This window comes from Gymnodraco acuticeps, unplaced genomic scaffold (genome assembly GCF_902827175.1).
Source record: "Gymnodraco acuticeps unplaced genomic scaffold, fGymAcu1.1, whole genome shotgun sequence".
NCBI lineage: Eukaryota > Metazoa > Chordata > Actinopteri > Perciformes > Bathydraconidae > Gymnodraco > Gymnodraco acuticeps.
The window spans coordinates 828,872-848,018 of NW_022990276.1; the positions used below are offsets into that span (position 1 = coordinate 828,872).

The window sequence follows — 19,147 nt, forward strand, 5'->3', positions numbered from 1 at the left end:
TCTTTCCAGCTCAGCAGCAGCTTCTCCTCCAGCAGGCTCAGGCTCAGCTCCTAGCAGCAGCCGTGCAGCAGTCCTCTGCAGCGCATGCCGCTCACGTTGCCCACGCAGCAGCCAATCAGCAAGCTCAGGCCGCCGCAGCAGCAGCCAATCATCATCAGGCCCAGCAGCAGCATCAGGCCCAGTCTCAGGCCCAGTCTCAGTCCCAGGGACAGAGCACACAGGACCAGACAGCCCAAAGCATCCAGCCCCCCCAGCTCAATCTCTCTCAGCCAATCCAGCTCACCGCCCAGGTACTACCCGCCAATCAGAGCCACTTCCTGTCGAGCGGCATGATTGAGGAACCCAGTCTCAAGCCGTGGAAACATTATTCGTGCTTGAATGCTTATTTCATGATTCACAGTTTCCACCCTGCACCAATGCACATATTTTCCATTTCTCTTCTCATAACTTTTACGATAACACCATTTTTCCTCCCACTTCAGGGTGTCCTACTCGATCAACAAAGTGCAGGTTTTCGGTCAGATTTAGGATATTGAGGGTTTTTAAAATAGTGCAATTAAATACAATAAAATAGAATAGAAGTAGTGCCATAAGAGTCTATATACAAGTGATAAATAATGAGTTTTTCTTAGTTTTTCCTCAAGTGATCTGCAGTCTTTGTATAATAGGTCAATGAAGGGACTTTAAGTGAACATCAAAACCTCCAGGGGAGAAAGATAACATGTGTTTTCTTTTACTTAGCCTCTAACCTTCTTTAGAAATCTGACATGTTTCTCTCTGTGCCCAACAGGACATCCAGCAGCTGCTCCAGCTCCAGCAGCTGGTGTTGGTGCCCGGTCACTCTCTGCCCTCTCCGGCACAGTACCTCCTCCAACAGCCACAGCAGGGCCAAGGTGGGCAACACCTGCTACTGGCATCCTGTTTTTGTGTTTTTTGGCAGAAATTAGATGTTAAAGGTCACCTATTATGCAAAATCCACTTGTCCATGTCTCTTCTACATCAACATGTGTTCCCTCTTCTTCATGTCTCTTCTACATCAACATGTGTCCCCTCTTCTTCATGTCTCTTCTACATCAACATGTGTCCCCTCTTCTTCATGTCTCTTCTACATCAACATGTGTCCCCTCTTCTTCATGTCTCTTCTACATCAACATGTGTCCCCTCTTCTTCATGTCTCTTCTACATCAACATGTGTCCCCTCTTCTTCATGTCTCTCCAACATCAACATGTGTCCCCTCTGTGGAAAGAGACTCTGAAAGTTTCAGGAGAAAAGATTCTCTCTCTTTTTGTCCTGATCCATTTCTATAAAAACCTGTCTAAAAATGAGCTGATCCGATTTTGGCCACTTTATGATGTCATAACGATGTTTTGTCTTGTGTAACCATTAGCCAATCAGCAACCAAGGTAACCCCCCCCCCCCCCCCCCCTTATCACCTGAATCTCCTCCTAGAGCACCATTGAGTTCTTTGTAACCAAATCTCTCTCAGAGGGGCGTGGGGAGGGCCTCCTTATTTTCATCTGAAGTAACAGACAGAGAATCAGCACTTTGGAAACAGGGCTGAAACAGAGGGGATTATGGGTAATGCTCCAATGATCTGCTTGGTGTTTCAGCCAATCAGAGACAGGTTCTGGATATATCTGAGACCTGTGATATATTGATGAAAAACAGTATAATATGGGACCTTTAAGATAAAAATCTGTTTGTTTGATTTTGTTTTTGTCTTTACTAAAGCTGATTATTTGCTTCTTCTCAGGACTCCTATCGCCACAAAATCTCCTTTCGCTACCTCATCAAAACCAAGGGAGCCTGCTGTGTGCTTCGAGCAGAATGGGACTCCAAGCACAGGTATGAGGACACTTTTCAAGGAAAGGAGATATCTTTTACATAGCAAGGCAATCTAAAACACTAGAGAAATAACATTTAAACGAGAATTAAAAAGATTGTAATAAACAATAATAAAATGTACACTGCATTGTAAGACATGTATATCTGGGGGGTGTTATACATGCAGCAGCAAACGGACAGAAACAAAGTTGCAGTAATCTTTGTAATTGTTTCAATATATTTTATGCATAAAACTGAATGCTGCATCTCCACGTTTAATGTTGGCACTAGGGAGACCTGAGGGGGCTCATCCAGATGCAGAAGATCAGAAATGTATTCAAGCATTACTCAGTGGAAAATTAAAACACAGTAATACAAACACTCTTGTGTCTCTTCCTATCTGGACTCTCACAGACTGAAACCTGTGGACCTGTGTTTTTAGACTGTGTGGAGGTTTTTACAGAGACTGCTTTTATTTTCTGGTGCTGGCTACAAGAAAAATAATGCAGGGAAGTGGGAACGGTTTAATTGTATTGTGGGGCAGGCGAAAATGTCGATCTACAAAAGCAGGAAAAACAAAGTAAACAGTCCAGCCGGTCAGCAACTCACTAACATGTTTTTATCTTTGGTAGAAGCAAGAGTGACGGTAGATTTTAGATTTCACCGTCTGAGTAACGCGTTACTGTAACGCCGTTATTTCCGGCAGTAACTAGTACTCTAACGCATTACTTTTTAAATTCAGTAACTCAGTTACCGTTACAACATGGTGCGTTACTCCGTTACTGCGTTAGTTTTTTTATATAGTCAACAGCCAGGCGAACAGAGATGAGAACTGTACTTAAGTACAGTACTTGAGTAAATGTACTTAGATACTTCCTGTGTCACATGCGGAGACGGGCTGTGGGCGTGTTTGTGTTGTTTACTAACAAGACTATCATGGCGGCGGCGGAGCTCAAGTCTAGTTTCTCCAACTGGAGATATTCTCACTATTTCACTTTTGTCGAGCACAAAGAAAATAACGTTTCTGTTAAATGTAAGTTGTGTCCTGGCGGGTCAAAGAGCCTATCTACTGCCCAAACCAGTAATTCAAATCTCTTAAAACAAATGCAAAAAACAACATGCTGGGACGAAGCTAGTAGCTAAGACCACAGAGACTCAGCCTACGCCACTCCACCTCCACCTAAGCAACAGCGGCTGGATTTTAACCAAGGGACTGTTATCCAGGGAAAAGTCGATAAAGCCATTGCACGGTATGTTGTCGAACACATGCAGGCTATTGCTACAGTGGAGTCACCCGCTTTCAGGGAGCTAGTTAGCATGATAGCATGTCCGGGCGGCACACGGCATATGGGACGGAACACTTTTTCCAACTACCTGGAGAAAGAATATACAAAAATGGAAAGCCAGCTAATATCGATGCAATCCAGATTGCATATAATGCATGTCAAGTTGATCGACAGATTGTATTATTCTCCAATGCAATAACAGTACTGAAAGGAAGGCTATAAGGGCATTAATGGGAGCCCTTTTTTCAACTAACGGAAACGTTACTTTCCACAGTAACGCATTACTTTATTTTTGTAAGTAACTGGTAAAGTGAACTGAGTTACTTTTGAAATGAAGTAACTAGTAATGGTAACTAGTTACTGGTTTTCAGTAACTAGCACAACACTGCTGATGAGAAACATGGAAGAGTTTTTAAACCGGTGGTGTTTCACTACAGCTGTGTGCTCTGTGGTGAGCTCGGTTTTAACTCTGCTTTTATGTGAGAAATAAAAATCTTCTCTCAACGTCTAGTTAAATAAGCTCATTGTTGTTGCGAAAGAATAATAAGAATCTCTTCACCTCTTGGTTTCACTTTCCCTCCCCTGACGCGGTTCCTCTTCAGCGGGATAAGAGTATGGAGGTGAGCGGCGTGACCGCGGCGCCCTCAGTGACGACCCCTCACCCCGAGGAGCCCAGCGACCTGGAGGAACTGGAGGTGTTTGCCCGCACTTTCAAACAGAGACGCATCAAACTGGGCTTCACACAGGTGAGGAGAGACGCCTGCAGTGTGTGTGTGTGTGTGTGTGTGTGTGTGTGTGTGTGTGTGTGTGTGTGTGTGTGTGTGTGTGTGGTGTGTGTGTGTGTGTGTGTGTGTGTGTGTGTGTGTGTGTGTGTGTGTGTGTGTGTGTGGTGTTGTGTGTGTGTGTGTGTGTGTGGTGTGTGTGTGTGTGTGTGTGTGTACGTTACTTTAAAGGTCACCTATTATGCAAAATCCACTTGTTCATGTCTCTTCTACATCAACATGTGTCCCCTCTTCTTCATGTCTCTTCTACATCAACATGTGTCCCCTCTTCTTCATGTCTCTTCTACATCAACATGTGTCCCCTCTTCTTCATGTCTCTTCTACATCAACATGTGTCCCCTCTTCTTCATGTCTCTTCTACATCAACATGTGTCCCCTCTTCTTCATGTCTCTTCTACATCAACATGTGTCCCCTCTTCTTCATGTCTCTTCTACATCAACATGTGTCCCCCTCTTCTTCATGTCTCTCTCTTCTACATCAACATGTGTCCCCTCTTCTTCATGTCTCTTCTACAATCAACATGTGTCCCCTCTTCTTCATGTCTCTTCTACATCAACATGTGTCCCCTCTTCTTCATGTCTCTTCTACATCAACCCTTACATCAACATGTGTCCCCTCTGTGGAAAGAGACTCTGAAAGTTTCAGGAACAAAGATTCTCTCTCTTTTTGTCCTGATCCATTTCTATAAAAACCTGTCTGAAAATGAGCTGATCAGATTTTGGCCACTTTGTGATGTCATAACGATTTTTTGTCTTGTGTAACCATCAGCCAATCAGCAACCAAGGTAACCCCCCCCCTCCCTTATCACCTGAATCTCCTCCTAGAGCACCATTGAGTTCTTTGTAACCAAATCTCTCTCAGAGGGGCGTGGGGAGGGGCTCCTTATTTTCATCTGAAGTAACAGACAGAGAATCAGCACTTTGGAAACAGGGCTGAAACAGAGGGGATTATGGGTAATGCTGCAAAGATCTGTTTGGTGTTTCAGCCAATCAGAGACAGGCTCTGTATATATCTGAGACCTGTAATATATTGATGAAAACAGTATAATAGGGGACCTTTAACAGTGTATGTGATTTTATTGTGACTGTTCTTCTTCTCCTCCCCCTCCTCCAGGGAGATGTGGGTATGGCCATGGGGAAGCTGTACGGCAATGACTTCAGTCAGACCACCATCTCCCGCTTCGAAGCCCTCAACCTGAGCTTTAAGAACATGTGCAAGCTGAAGCCACTGCTGGAGAAGTGGCTCAATGATGCAGGTGAGCTGTCAGAAAATACTTTATATTTCGACAAAAAACATTGTTTGATTCAATATTCAAGGTTCAAGGCTTTTATTGACATGTGTGCATAGCTACAGTGTAGTTATGACAATGAACATCGTAGGTCACAGGCTCCTCTAACAGTGCAAAAACAATAAAACAGATGATAGTGCAAGTAAATCAAATCAAATAGAATATATTGTTAACTTGTTTTTCAGATTTGAATGTCTGGGCTGGAAGGAAAATGTGAAATTGCTGTTTCAAGTGTTTCTTTTAATACTCTCTGTCTATTTACATCTGTAGTTTCTCATACAACAAAATGCCTCATTTGCAAATGAACGTATACATTTTGTGATGGATTTATTGATTGGTTCCTCTTCCTCAGAGACCATGTCTTTAGACTGCACCATGCCCAGCCCCAGCTCCCTGTCCTCTTCCTCGATGGGCTTTGACGGGATGCCTGGCCGCCGCAGGAAGAAGAGAACCAGCATCGAGACGAATGTACGCGTGGCTCTGGAGCGCGCATTCATGACGGTATTTATCCTCATTATTTCCTTTGAAAATCATGAACTTAAATATCAAAAAGTCAATTAAAGATGATTGCTTTTAACATGAAATGAGTTCTATGATATTCTAAAGCATTATCTGAATACTGGGCAGTAATTTAAGTCTATATGTCGGTATTTATTAGCTTTTAAATCACATTACATCTACTCTGTTACATGTCTTTAATTTAAAATAAATAACATTTCTGGAAGCTGCTATTTTTTGCATCATACTTTTAAATCGTATTTGAGTACATTTGCGATAAAGTACATGTACTTTAACTCCATTACATGCATCTACAACAGGGGTGTCAAACTCAAATACACACACAGTGGGCCAACATTTAAAATGGGTACTAGTCGAGGGCCGGACTGGTTCAATGTTTATTGCAAAACGTATTGAAATGAACTTATTGCACATATTCAACCTGGAACTAACAAAGCTTAAATGATTGTCTATAAAAACAACATTAAACATTAAATAATCAGTTGCATTAATTTCTTATGGCTCTATTTCTGTGATGCTAGTTCAAGCCAGATACTTGGCATCTCATCTTGGGGGCAAGTTCATCAATGTTTGGGGTCAGGCTCTGAGCTGAGGAGACCCTCAGGATGGAGTGAAGGTGTGCGTGCAATATACCGGCGGGCCAGATCTAATAGTAATTAGAAATTATCCTGCGGGCCGAAATGAAATCCACCAAGGGCCGGATTTGGCCCCGGGGCCTTGAGTTTGACACATGTGATCTACAGCTTGTACTACTTGTGCTGGGAAGAAGGATTTGTGAAACATTGGACTAATGATCTAAATTCATGTCTGAATAACTATCTGAATAACTTTCTGAATTCCTGGTCCTCTGTGTTGAAGCAGAACCAGAAGCCTACCTCAGAAGAGGTCCTGATGATCTCAGAGCAGCTGAGCATGGAGAAGGAGGTGATCCGGGTCTGGTTCTGCAACCGCCGGCAGAAAGAGAAACGCATCAACCCCTGCAGTTCCACCCCGCCCCTGCCCAGCCAGCCCCCCTCTGCCCCCCAAATGCACAAACAGCCCTGCTACAGCCCTCACATGGTAAATATACAACCTCACTGTTACACATGTTAGCAGTTGTGGACAGTAATGAACATGTAGCGTCTTTGAGCAATAGAAAAAGCGCTATAAAAAATCCAATGTATTATTATTATTATTATTTTACTCAAGTTCAAGTGTGTGTACTGGTGTGGAGGCAAATATTGTACTTTTTACTCTACTTAGTATTCTGAAATTGCAGAATGAACACTTTTACTTCTTGTACTTAAAGTACATTGTGTTTGTACTTCCTTACTTTACCTTAAGTGACATTTCTACACTGTGGAATTACTACTTTTAGTTAAGTGAATAATCTGCTTTAATGGGGTAATTTTATTTTAATGAATATTAAAAATAAGAATCAGAATACTTAATTTTTCGTAAATAATCCTAAGAAGTTAAAATGTACAATAAAATAATAAAATAGAACAAAATATTTACGTAAACATAAGAAATTAAAGTAAACATTTTGAATTAAAAAAATAAAATACATCTAAATATAAACATAGGAAATCAAAGTACAAAATTGCGATAAAGATAAAACAAAATAGGTAAGTTAAAATAAAAACTGTGTACATAATATAACAACAATATATATTTAAAAATCTCTCTCTCTCGCTCTCTCTCTCCCACCCTGCAGATGTCCAGCCAGCTGTCCCAGGCCGTGACCAATCTCAGCACAACGGTGACCACCATGTCCCCCGGCTGCCCCCTGACCTCCAGCCTGATCTCCAGCCACCCCTCTCTAAGCTCCACCCACCCCTCCCTAAGCTCCGCCCCCTCCCCGGTGACCCCCCCTCCCCGCAGCACGGTCAGCCCCGCCATCCCCATCCCCAGCCACAGCACACTCAACCTCAACACAGGGTGAGAACACAACACAAGTGCTAAGAGACGTTTACTATTGTATTGTACTATCAAAAGTCAAAGTCAACGTTATTGTCAATCTTTCAGTTTGTGTGTACAGACAGAGAGATCGAAATACCGTTTCCCACAATCCGGAATACAAAAATACAAATATGTATAAAATATTTATATCCTATATATACACAATCAACAGACACATTTACACATGTGCACACATTAAGATAAAAACACAACAATCAATATATACAAAATAACAGTCACTTCAATATCTTTGGGAATGTACATTAGTGTAAGATTGTCCATAGCAGCGTAAAAAAGTGTCGGTACCACTTTACAATAAGACTACCCTTATAAAGGATTCATAAAGGGTTTATAATTAGGTTATTAATTAGGTTGTAAACACTTTATTAATCATTAAGAACCATTTATAAACCAGTTCTAACATAGTTCAACTACATACATCAACACAGACTCACTATTTGGCAAGATGACGAAGCCTTATATTAGCTACTCAGCGAGAATCAACTCAGTGAACAACAGATACCAAGGATGCTGGCTGATGAAGAAGACGAAGTACGCTAGGTAGCCAATATAAGGCTTAGTCATCTTGCCAAATAGTGAGCCCACATGTATCTGTACTGTCTTATATTGGCTACCTAGCTTACTTAGTCTTCTTCATCAGCCAGCATCCTTAGTATCTGTTGTTCACTGAGTTGATTCCCCCCCCCTTCCATCTTGATGTTTCTTGGCATCTCTTTATGACCATTTATTTACGAGTCACTAACATTTATAGTCAAAAGGGAGCCTTGTTGTAAAGTGTGAAACAAATCACCATTTATTAATGAGTTACTGCCATTTCTAATAAGGCTTAGCAGTACAGATAAATATGGGCTCACTATTTGGCAAGCAACCGGTCACAGTTGCCCTGTTTATCTCATGTCTTATAAAAGCTTATTAAGGATTTATAAAGTATTCACAACCTAATTAATAAATGAATTACAAACTATTCTTTATAAGGGTAGTCTTATTGTAAAGTGGTACCAAAGTGTCTACTATACATCGCTTCAAAGCAGTTATAGAGAAAATGTAGGAATTAAAAAATGTCACTTCACCATAAGTGTGAAAGAAATGACCTCCATCTACCTAGGTGGTTTTTGTTTTATTTGATACGATTAGATTTAATATCATTCTATTTATGTCACATTTTGCAAGCAGCAGTAGGGTAACAAAGCATTGCACAGTTACAGAAAACACTGATAGACCAACCTACTAGGATACTATATGCATTATACAAGTGTGAAAAGTATTATTTATTTTTTAAATGTTTAATGCAAGATGTAGAAAGTTACTAAATGAAACCGCTTCTGAAACCTCTTTGTAGAACAGCTACCTGACGAACCAACCCAGTCTCACGGCATTTCGTGTTATAGTCACGAAATTAATTTAATCTGTTGATTCGTGTTCACCAACACGATTTCCGTGTCACACAGAAAGATTTTAAAAGCAATGTATTTCTATTGGTAGTGTGTTTCGTGCCTGCACCACTACGTCTTTTTGTCCGGTCGGGTCTTGGAAGACCGGAAGCTTTCTGGTTCATAAACACATTTTCTTACTCAATATCTTACCTTAAGCCTAACCATCACTTTTATTTTAAATTGTAAAATTGTCTGAGTCTTTTTGCCGTCCGCGAGGAAAGTAAATGGCTCAGAGCCTCAGAATACTGACATCTGTATTTTTTGTCATCTTGTTTTCCTTCTAATTTGTTATTATTTGGTGCAGGCACGAAACATACTACCAATAGAAATACATTGCTTCTGAAATCGTTCTGTGTCAGAATACTGAAATCTGTATTTTTTTTAAAATATTTTTTTCCTTCTAATTTGTTATTATTTCCATTGCTTTTTAAATCGTTCTGTGTGACACGAAAAAAATGGCGAAATCGTGTTGGTGAGCACGAATCAATAGATTAATTTCGTGACTATAACACGAAATGCCGTGAGACTGTGTTGGACGATGGGGATGCTGAGGTTTTTTATAGACAATATTTTTTACTTTTTTAAATCTGAAAAATCAAACCTTCCCACCCACTTGTTACGAGGTGGAAAACTTTCCCTTAAATCCTCTTTTGTCCTCTTAACACAACACAATCTGCCTCTTTTCATGTGTGCAAACATGTACAGTACAGCTTCCCCCTTTCAGAAGAGAGACATGTGCTCCATTGTTCAAATATTTGAACAACTATACTGTCTGAAACGACCCCTCCTGAATGCCGTTAGGGACAATACGTTAGACTACATGTTGTGTCCTGACATTTCTGCCCCCATCCCCACACAATGAAGGGGAATACAGTTTGATGTGTGGTTTGAAATGATGGATAAATAAACTAGAATACAGTTTTCAGTTTGTTTTAAACCTCTGCTGATGAAATAGTCCTTATCTGTGTGTTCCCAAAGTGATCCAGAGTAACTAATGCACAATTCTAGGAGAAAATATAATTATGAATCGCTGTTGGCAGCACCAACCCATTTAATATGTTTGCATTATAGTGGTTTTAGTTCTAAAATAAGAAAATAATAGCTTTTTTTAAAGAAGTATTGCAAAACAGGAATCAATTCAAACTGAACTACCTGGCTACTTACAAACGACGGTCTGAAGTATTTTACTTTGCTGAAATAATCCTTTAATTATTATGTTTATGTTTGTATTTTTTTAAGTAAGATGATTCTGAATTACAATGATTTTACGGCCACCATGCCTGAATCTATTTAGGCAAAAATATTTCCTAATAAGTGCTACTAAATACAACCACATTTCCATAAACGCGCCGTGCTCGCTTCACCTGCAGTTCGTAGCTAAATGGTTGACACTGTAAACACACACACTGATTTTTTTAACTTGCCTTGGGGCCCCACTGCTTCCCCTGTGCTGCAGTGTACTCTAACGATGTGTGTGTGTGTGTGTGTGTATGTGTGTGTGTGGTTCTTTTGTTCACAGCTTATGGCGTATGGGTAAAAAGAACGGTGACGTGTCTAACTACATCACTGATTTTGCTGCAAACTTGAGGTGAATGCGACAGAGATATATGCAGATTGTCTGTAGCGTATTAATAGTGTATCAGAAAGTGTGGCTTTTCTTTTGAATCACTACTAACGTCAAAACATATGGTTAACCCTCTAAAACCTAAGCATTAATTTCATGTATGCAAACAGGATGTTCTAGCTCGCTACAAATACATGTTCTAATGTTTTTGGCAGGATATGTGTGGGTCTTACAAACAATATCCAATTCAACTTTAAACAAGATTAAGCATTGATGATTCAATTAAAGAAAATAGGCATCTTAAACATATATTTTATTTACATGACACTGTTTTACTGCACATCAAACCCAAATGTATTAACTAGCTAAATCCCAGTAGATTAGTAGTTTCAGGAATACTTCAATCATGCCACGTTAATAGTCACGTAAATCACTTTCTTTCCCGATTCTGAAACCCGATATGAACTCAACTAGTTCGTCTCGAGCATGTTTTCATTCCTAACAAGCAGCTGAACAGGTTTCCTAAAATATAAAGGGCCAAGTTAGAGCATGTCATCTGTTAACTCCTACGCCTTAACAGTATATATAAGTTCAACCCCTAACTTTATCACTATGACACACCTATACACAGTGCTTGAATTGGGCCGGTACTCACCGAAGACTTCTGATTTTTACCCATCTGCGTACCGTCACTTCTTACTGCGTACCGGCACCTCATGACGCATCTAGGTACGCATATTTGTTGCGTTTATTCCCCTGTGTCCTCCCTGGCAGCTCCATTGATTCCCTCTCTCCCTTCCTGCTGAAAGATGCATGAGTGTGCTCAGGGACGAGGAGTCATTTAACCGGCCGCCAGTAGGAGTCAGGCTTTAGCCATATCCGCTGCCTTTCATACTTTTTTTAAGTACAATGAGTCTTTCTAAAATATACAGTAAAGAGACAAACCCACCAGCATTATAGGATGTACTATATGACCTGATGCAGGCACATGTATAGGCTACGTCATGTCTCTATGAGAGCCCCGGACACCTCCCTGATTAGTCGTGGAAAAACATGCAATTTCTGAACGTTACAGTAAATATTCTGTTTTTTGTTTTTTTTAAATGTCCTTGTCTGTTAAAGTTTTGTTGTGTTTCTTTTTAATGACTGAATCAAAGATATGAGGATAAGGATAAAGGGAGTCGTATGTTGTACAGATTGTAAAGACCTTTGAGCCTAATTCTTGTTTTTGGGCTGTGTAAATCAAATTGACTTGAAACAGTTGCTGATTTAGAGTACTGGAACCTTTTTTATTCCAATTCAAGCACTGCCTATACATATACAATATAAATATATTGTTGAGTGCCATATTAAGATAAATGTACTTATTATTAGGTGGTGGTGCCTTTTGATTTAAAGAGGACATTGAAACCCACAAATGCCTTTTTGCAACATAAAAAACCACCAAATCCTGTAAAATATGCTTTTTATTATTATCATATATTCCTAATAATCTTAAAACATAAAGGAAACAATACTACAGGTCACACATGTACATGGAATATAGTGTCCAAAAGAGAGAACTAGGGGAAACCATGTTGTTTGAACTTTAAACTATTTCCCAACCAAAGATTTTTTGCCACGATAAAGTACATTTTAATCTGAAAATGTTCTACTTAATTAGTTTTAAATCGATGCTGCAGATTCACAGCAGCGGGCCTCAGAGGGTTAAGGAGGCTTCTTGTGTTTTATAACATTTCCAAGATGTTTTGATTCTTCCTGCATTTCTAACCTCTTGTTTACATCTGTTCTGCCTCCTGTCAGCTGCTGCTCTTTGTGTCCGTGCAGGGCTCAATATGCCCTCCGCTTGTCCTTGCTGCTAAACCTGCTTTTTTTCTCACCTTTTCTCCTCTGCTTGTCTGTGTTCGTGTGTATGCCGGCACATGTATGGTGTGTGTGTGTGTGTGTGTCTGTGTGTGTGAAACAACAGGAACACTGTGATGGGAGTTAACACAGGGATGAACCAAGCCCTCCTCGGTAACAATCCCCTGGCCACTATCCAATGTGTGTGTGTGTGTGTAAGAGAAAGAGACATGCTGCAATTAGGTTTTTATTCAGGGAGTGAAAAAAAAGAGAAAGCTTAGCATCAGCACGGATGATACACAGAATATCTTTGAAAGGTCACGGCTGAGGTGCTTATTATTTCATTTCTGGGGGAAACTAAGGGTCATAGAGGACGTAAAAATCGAGTTTTTTATCTTCTGGAAATATATTCTCCTTCTCTCAAACACTTGCACTCCTACACAAGCTCAAGCTCACCATGCACGACACACCTTCCTGCACTTAAGGAACAACACACAAGAAGTATAAGAAAATAAAAAGGGTACAATCCCGCAGAACTGACCACGAAACAGTCCAACGGGTGTCAGCAGAGCGACGGTTTAATCACAGCTGGTGCAGCGAGGATGAGAAGAGGTAGAGAGAGATGTATTAATAACAGAAGTGTGATGATGAGTAATACAGTTATGCACGGTGGGGGAATCAAATCGCACTTGAAGCTGGAGACGTGCATGAATGGACAGCCAATGTTTGCTCGTCCACAGTCTCTGAAGCAGCTCAAGAGTTTCAGAGGGGAACATTATTTCGACATCAACATCCATGACTCCATCCCATCGAGTGTGTGTGTGCGTGCGTGCGTGTGTGCGATGACTCTTTTACGTGAGTGTGTGGGCTAAGTGTTTGTGTGTGCGTCTGTGCCATCTCACTCATCCTCAGCCTTTCATCTCTTCATTTCATCAATAGTATAATACAATATTTGAAATCAGATGGAAACCATGCTGCTGGGGACGTTTCATGCACTTCATGTTATTGTGAAATGTGCACTAGTAATGGACATTTAACACTTATATTTAACACAATATCAACAACTTTAAATATCAGTGCCAGGTTGCATAAAACATATCATGCGTAAAATCCGCTTACATGTTCATCTTAGGATGCCTATAACAACTTATTGCATAAAATCAATATTCAAACTTCCTTTAGGATGTTTTAAGATTATCTCTTGGTGTTTGTTCTACGACTAGCTACTTAAGAATTCCCTTGATGCATTGCTTTAGGTATCTTTACTCAGAAACTAGGACGTACCAGTCTCTTTAAAATGTGAAATATGTTGAGGAACACTTGGTAATGGCTGCATTTATGGTGACTGTGGAGGAGGAGGATAAACCAGAACATAATATTCAAAACAGGGAAAACCCCACTGAACACTATTAGCGATGAGTAACTTGTTAGAGGATTTAGATGTAACCGTCTATCTTCAAAATCTCTATTATATAATACATATTAAAATATATTCAACGTATCAGGTTTTTAAAGGGGAACAACCTTCTTGTCTTCTGTCTAGTTACACCTTTCTTTACTTTTGTATTCTCGTTGTTGTCCAAGTCAAGTGAAAGGATGATGATGAAGCAAATCCATTGTGCACATATGTTATAGGAGGACAGTTTGTAAAGTGAAAAACACTTTGGCAAGGAATCAACTTAAAATACTTTGTGCAACGCTCCTAAATAAACTCCTTTTGCTTCGGGATATATTTTGCATAAGAGACACAGATTGAAAGTTAAGGTAGTTTATGAAACCAAGAGATCCACTTTGACTCGACACTGAAACACCAAGAGATGAATCACCGAGGAGGCAGAAATAAATGTCTCTTAACCAATAGTTGCCTCAACAGACCATAATGCCGTGTGCCCACAACGTTCTGAGCTCAATGCTCTGTTGACGATGAGGATGAATGTGTTCTGCTGTTGCCATGCAGACACACACGTTAATAGGGTGCGTTTAATTACACTTATGAAAGGAGCGCTGCGTATAGCTCCATCATCAACCTTGTTTCCTTAACAACGGACCACTCTCAGCAGATTACCTGCACAGTGCCCTGGATCTGATCACAGAGATTATCTGATGGATATTAGACAACACGCAGGAAGACTGATACTACCGTCACCAAAAAAAGGCCTTTGTGAATGTGAAGCAGTTTCCCAAAACCCACCTAAATGATTCCCAAAAACAGACACTCACCCTCTCAGCTTTTTATTTAAAAGAAGGTGTTTTTATCTACTTCAAGTGTCTAAAGAAAGAGGTAGATGGGTTTAAATGTAACAAAGAACCTCATATGGAGGAATACATGGTGCCAGAAAATACTAAGCGAAATATTGGCATTTTCTATTAGTCCTCTGTAAGGGAGGTGACACAGAGGCTTTTATTTCACGCATTTAGTCTATTTTAGTCCTAATGTTCTGTGGAAAGCTCATCACAGGCTTTCTAGTGAAGTAACACACATGGCCAGGACATATGCACATCCTGTAGCCAATTTTACATTTTAAATAAATAACTGATTAAATATATAAAGAAATATGACTTCTGTTGCTCAGAAGGGTGATGCTTAAGTCTTTCTAAATACATATTGTACCCAGGTGCTTTGTGGGGGACAGAAGGGATTGCTTCTTACATTTTCAAACATTCAGGAAACAGATCATAAAGGATTTTGGATGAAGAACTATTGAACCAGATAGATAGATAGATACAGTAGATGGACGGATCGATAGATGGAATGGATATGATAGATGATGATAGCATAGATCGATAGACTAGATCGAGGATGAGGATGGGGATGGATATGGATAGATGCTAGATAGAGGATGGATAGATAGATAGATACGATCGCTGGATGGATGGGCGGATAGATAGATAGCTCGATGGGTATCGGTTGGATAGATCGATGGATGGATGGGTTAGATAGGATGGATGGCCTGGATATTCGATAGATAGCTAGGATGGGCTGGGTGGCTAGCTCGCTCTCTCATGGCTGGATGGCTTACGATCGCTGGCTGGATGGCTCGCTCGCATGACTGGATGGCTAGGCTCGCTCGCTGGCTAGCTCGCTGGCTGGCTCGCTCGCTGGCTGGCTCCGACTCGCTCGCTGGCTGGCTGGCTCGCTCGCTCGCTGGCTGGCTGGCTCCTCTGGCTCGCTCGCTGGCTGGCTCGCTCGCTGGCTGGCTCGCTCTCTCGCTCGCTCGCTCGCTGGCTGGTGGCTCGCTGGCTGCTCGCTGGCTGGCTCGCTCGCTCGCTCGCTCGCTGGCTGCTGGTGGCTCGCTGGCTCGGTCGCTCGCTCGCTTGCTAGCTGGCTATATCGCTCTTTATTGATTCCATTGGAAATGTTTGCGTTGCAGCAGCATAAAAACAAGGCCTCAAGCACTTCGACACTCGCACCAATAACAGTCCATATTTTCTGAAATAGAATAAAATAGCATTAAACGTTTTAAAAAAAATAGTTTTACACATAAGAGGAATGTGCTTTGGTATAAGGAATAGTCAAACAGCAATTGTCTTACGCACACACACGAGCACCCGCCTACACACACAATGTATAACCAGTGAAAAGCATGCACTGTACCATTAATTACAATACATGACATCCCAGTTATTGAATGTTTTAACCTCTCTCTCTCTCCCTCCCTCAGCCCTAGCAGCCAGTGGTGGCCAGCTGCCTCTTTCCAGTCTTGAAGGGGCCAGTAAGCTGATGCTGGGGGGGGGGCCACGGGGGCCTGCCCTCCTCCCTCTTCCTGAACCACCCGGCTCTGCTCCACATGAGCCAGAACCCCGGACTCTTCAGCGCCGTAGCCAAAGCCTCCCAAGCCTTCCCATTGGCCAGCAGCATCAGCCCCACCCCCTGCTCCCCCTCCCCCTGCTCAAGCCCTGCCTCTTCCTGTTCCTCCAGCGAAATGGCACACAGCCCGACCTCTCTGGGCGGGGCCAAGATTGAGTGACCGCGCCAAATGGCCAATCAGAGAGGAGGAGGAGGAAGGAGGAAACGGAAACCTCGCCTTTCACACCAAAGCTATCTCTTTCTCTCTCTTGTGCTCTTCTTCCGATATTTTTCTCGCAATGGTTCTCTCTCTCGTTCTCTCCCAGTCTTTCGATGCCAAAAATACACAGAATGAAAGAGGAGAGAGGGAGGGAGGGAAGAAGTGAAAGAGGGGAGAAGGGGGGGAAAGGGGAAGATTGAAACCAAAAATCTTTATCTATCCAAACAGACGGAGAGGAGGCAACGTGGGACCTTTTTGTCAAAAACACGTGATATCGACATCTCTTTCTCTCTAAAGGAAAACAAACCAATGACTCTTTAACAGAGAAGCATGTCGAAGCGCATAAACCAAAAATGACAAAAGATAACTTTACTATGTGACAAAGGAATGGCGGCAAGGACAACAAAAGATGGAGGGGAGGACTGTGCTTACGTTTTCCCTTTTTTTATTATTTCGAAAAGCTGCGGGTCTGAAGGAAGAGGAGAAGGGAGGAGAAGTTTAAACCAAAAATGAACCTGAGGAGGAAGAATACACAATGACAAAAAAAAAAAAACGACAACCATACCAAAATCCCAAATACCAAAAACCAAAAATACGGAGAGAAAAGCTTTATTCAAAGGACGTGTAAATACTGAAGCTATCCAGGACCAGGACTACTGCTACACACACACACACACACACACACCAATCCATCCCACCATCGATCATCCTGTCTGTCAGCTCACGTGTCTCTCTTCATGCTAGATATATATTGAATCATTTTGTAAAGAGTGTTACTGAGCGAGTCCAGACGTTGTGTTTGAGTGATCGCCGTCTTAGTCTCTGTACCTACCTCTGGTTCCAAGAGCATAGGATAGCTTTCTTCTTTGACAGAGGCTTAGTGTGTTTGTTTTTTTACACTTTTGAGAGTTGGGATTGAATTATTTATTAGTGTCATTTCCCATCCAACTCCTATTTATTGTTGCCGCTTCTTTTGTAGCGTTTGAATCTTCATCAGTGTCATCATCATCATCTTCATCATGTGTTTATTTCTTTTGAGTGTGACTATTCTGCAGAAACAGCGGTGAAGAGAAGCTCACCAAGTGCCATAGATCCAAAAATAGAGTTGATTTCAAGGTGTGACTGAATTGATTAAGACCTAAACATTTAGCGCTCTTAATCACACCACTCTTAAAGATAACCCCATTACCAGAGCCTCCGTGACTAAATGAACATGCCCTGGAAAACTTCACACTCTGAAAAAAGACGTTTGTTAGCGGTGAAAGTATGAAATGGGGCTCTGATTGGACATTTAAAAGGTAATAACCATTGAGACTGAAGAATAAATAAGTCACTAAAGGCAAGTTTAGTCACAGTCCTGCCACACACCTGTCTGTCTAGACGTGTTTACTGATGTTCGTCTGTTTCCATCATCACCCCATCGATCACATTTCACTGTCCTTTTCCACCTCAGACTGCCATTCATTCTCAAATGGAAACCAAAGCATTCTCAAGGCCCGGGCTAAAGAGCCTCTGCCAGGACATTTGAACACAATGAAGACACACGGAGGGGCAGGACGTTTAAGCCCCTCTTTGGTGTCATCCCCTCCACCTGGCCCGTCCCCACAAACCCGCGGGGGAAGCTTTATTTAGGGAACTGATCCTTTACTCCGAACCCCCAGAAAGAAAGGGACAGGGCGGGATGAAGGAGGGATGCACCGTAGTGACGGGAGCAGGCTTCTTTTTTTCTTTTTTGTAAGAGGATACCAAAAATAAACCCATACCAAAAAAAACACAACCCAAGGAATGACAAACCAAAAAGAAACCCTAACCAAATGTGGCTGGAGGGGGGAGGGGAGGAGGACAAAGTGCTGGTGTCTGTCTGTCTGTCTGTGAGCTTTAGAGTTTCCCTCTCTGAAACTGTGTAGCATGGATGGAGGGAGGATAGACAGGCAGACAGACAGGTGAAGGACACACAATTCCTCCCCTCCTCTGCCTCTCTCTCCAGCCCAGCTCTCTGGTCCTGGATGGAGCTAAACGCAAATGACCTCACTGAACTGAAATCTTCTAAAAAAAAATCTGTTTTTATTTTTCTGTTGGTTGTTTTTTTCCGATTGTTTTATCTCTGCTGTCTCTTGATGCCGTTTTACGTACTGTACTTTAGTGCTTATTACTCATTTGGAATAACGTACTCGCTTACTTATTACTACAAGAGCTCCTTATTTTTTTCGTAGTCGTGCTAGAGATTTTTATCAGGTGGTTGGAAAAAATACTGTGAAAATTTAGCTTCCAGATTTTTATTAGATAAAGAAACAGACTGTCTTGGCAGAGGAAAAAAAAAGACACACAAAAAGCCAAAAACAAATATCAAACCTTGAAAAACCAAATACTGAACCAAACCAAACACAGTAGAGGGAACAGAAACGGGTCGATCTGTCTGAGGTGAAACTGTGTTGTTCTGCATTTATTGGGAGGCCAGAAAAGAAACAAGGGTCTGCAGTGATGTCTTGTCATTCATTTTGACCCCAGAGACGGCACTTCCGACGCAGAATAACTCACACACACAGCGGCCTCAGTCAGGTTGACGTTTCTGAGAGCTGGACGTAAGCGAATCCAAAGAATATTTGGTTTGATCCACACCAGAAAAACAGTCGACACG

The 19,147-nt window shown here is 41.5% G+C and overlaps 1 protein-coding gene across 1 annotated transcript in view; it reads left to right on the plus strand.

Annotated features, from left to right (window-relative positions):
- Positions 1–17,888, plus strand: part of pou2f2a (POU class 2 homeobox 2a) — a gene marked incomplete in the record, with an annotated part of 51,634 nt that extends 33,746 nt beyond the window's left edge. Inside the window, 11 exon segments of the mRNA XM_034221647.1 lie at positions 10–290; positions 791–893; positions 1,755–1,846; positions 3,714–3,857; positions 5,008–5,149; positions 5,535–5,683; positions 6,560–6,760; positions 7,398–7,621; positions 10,616–10,684; positions 12,630–12,676; positions 16,165–17,888. Coding sequence (XP_034077538.1) covers positions 10–290; positions 791–893; positions 1,755–1,846; positions 3,714–3,857; positions 5,008–5,149; positions 5,535–5,683; positions 6,560–6,760; positions 7,398–7,621; positions 10,616–10,684; positions 12,630–12,676; positions 16,165–16,466 — 1,754 coding nt within the window.
- Between the last annotated feature and the right edge of the window lie 1,259 nt (positions 17,889–19,147).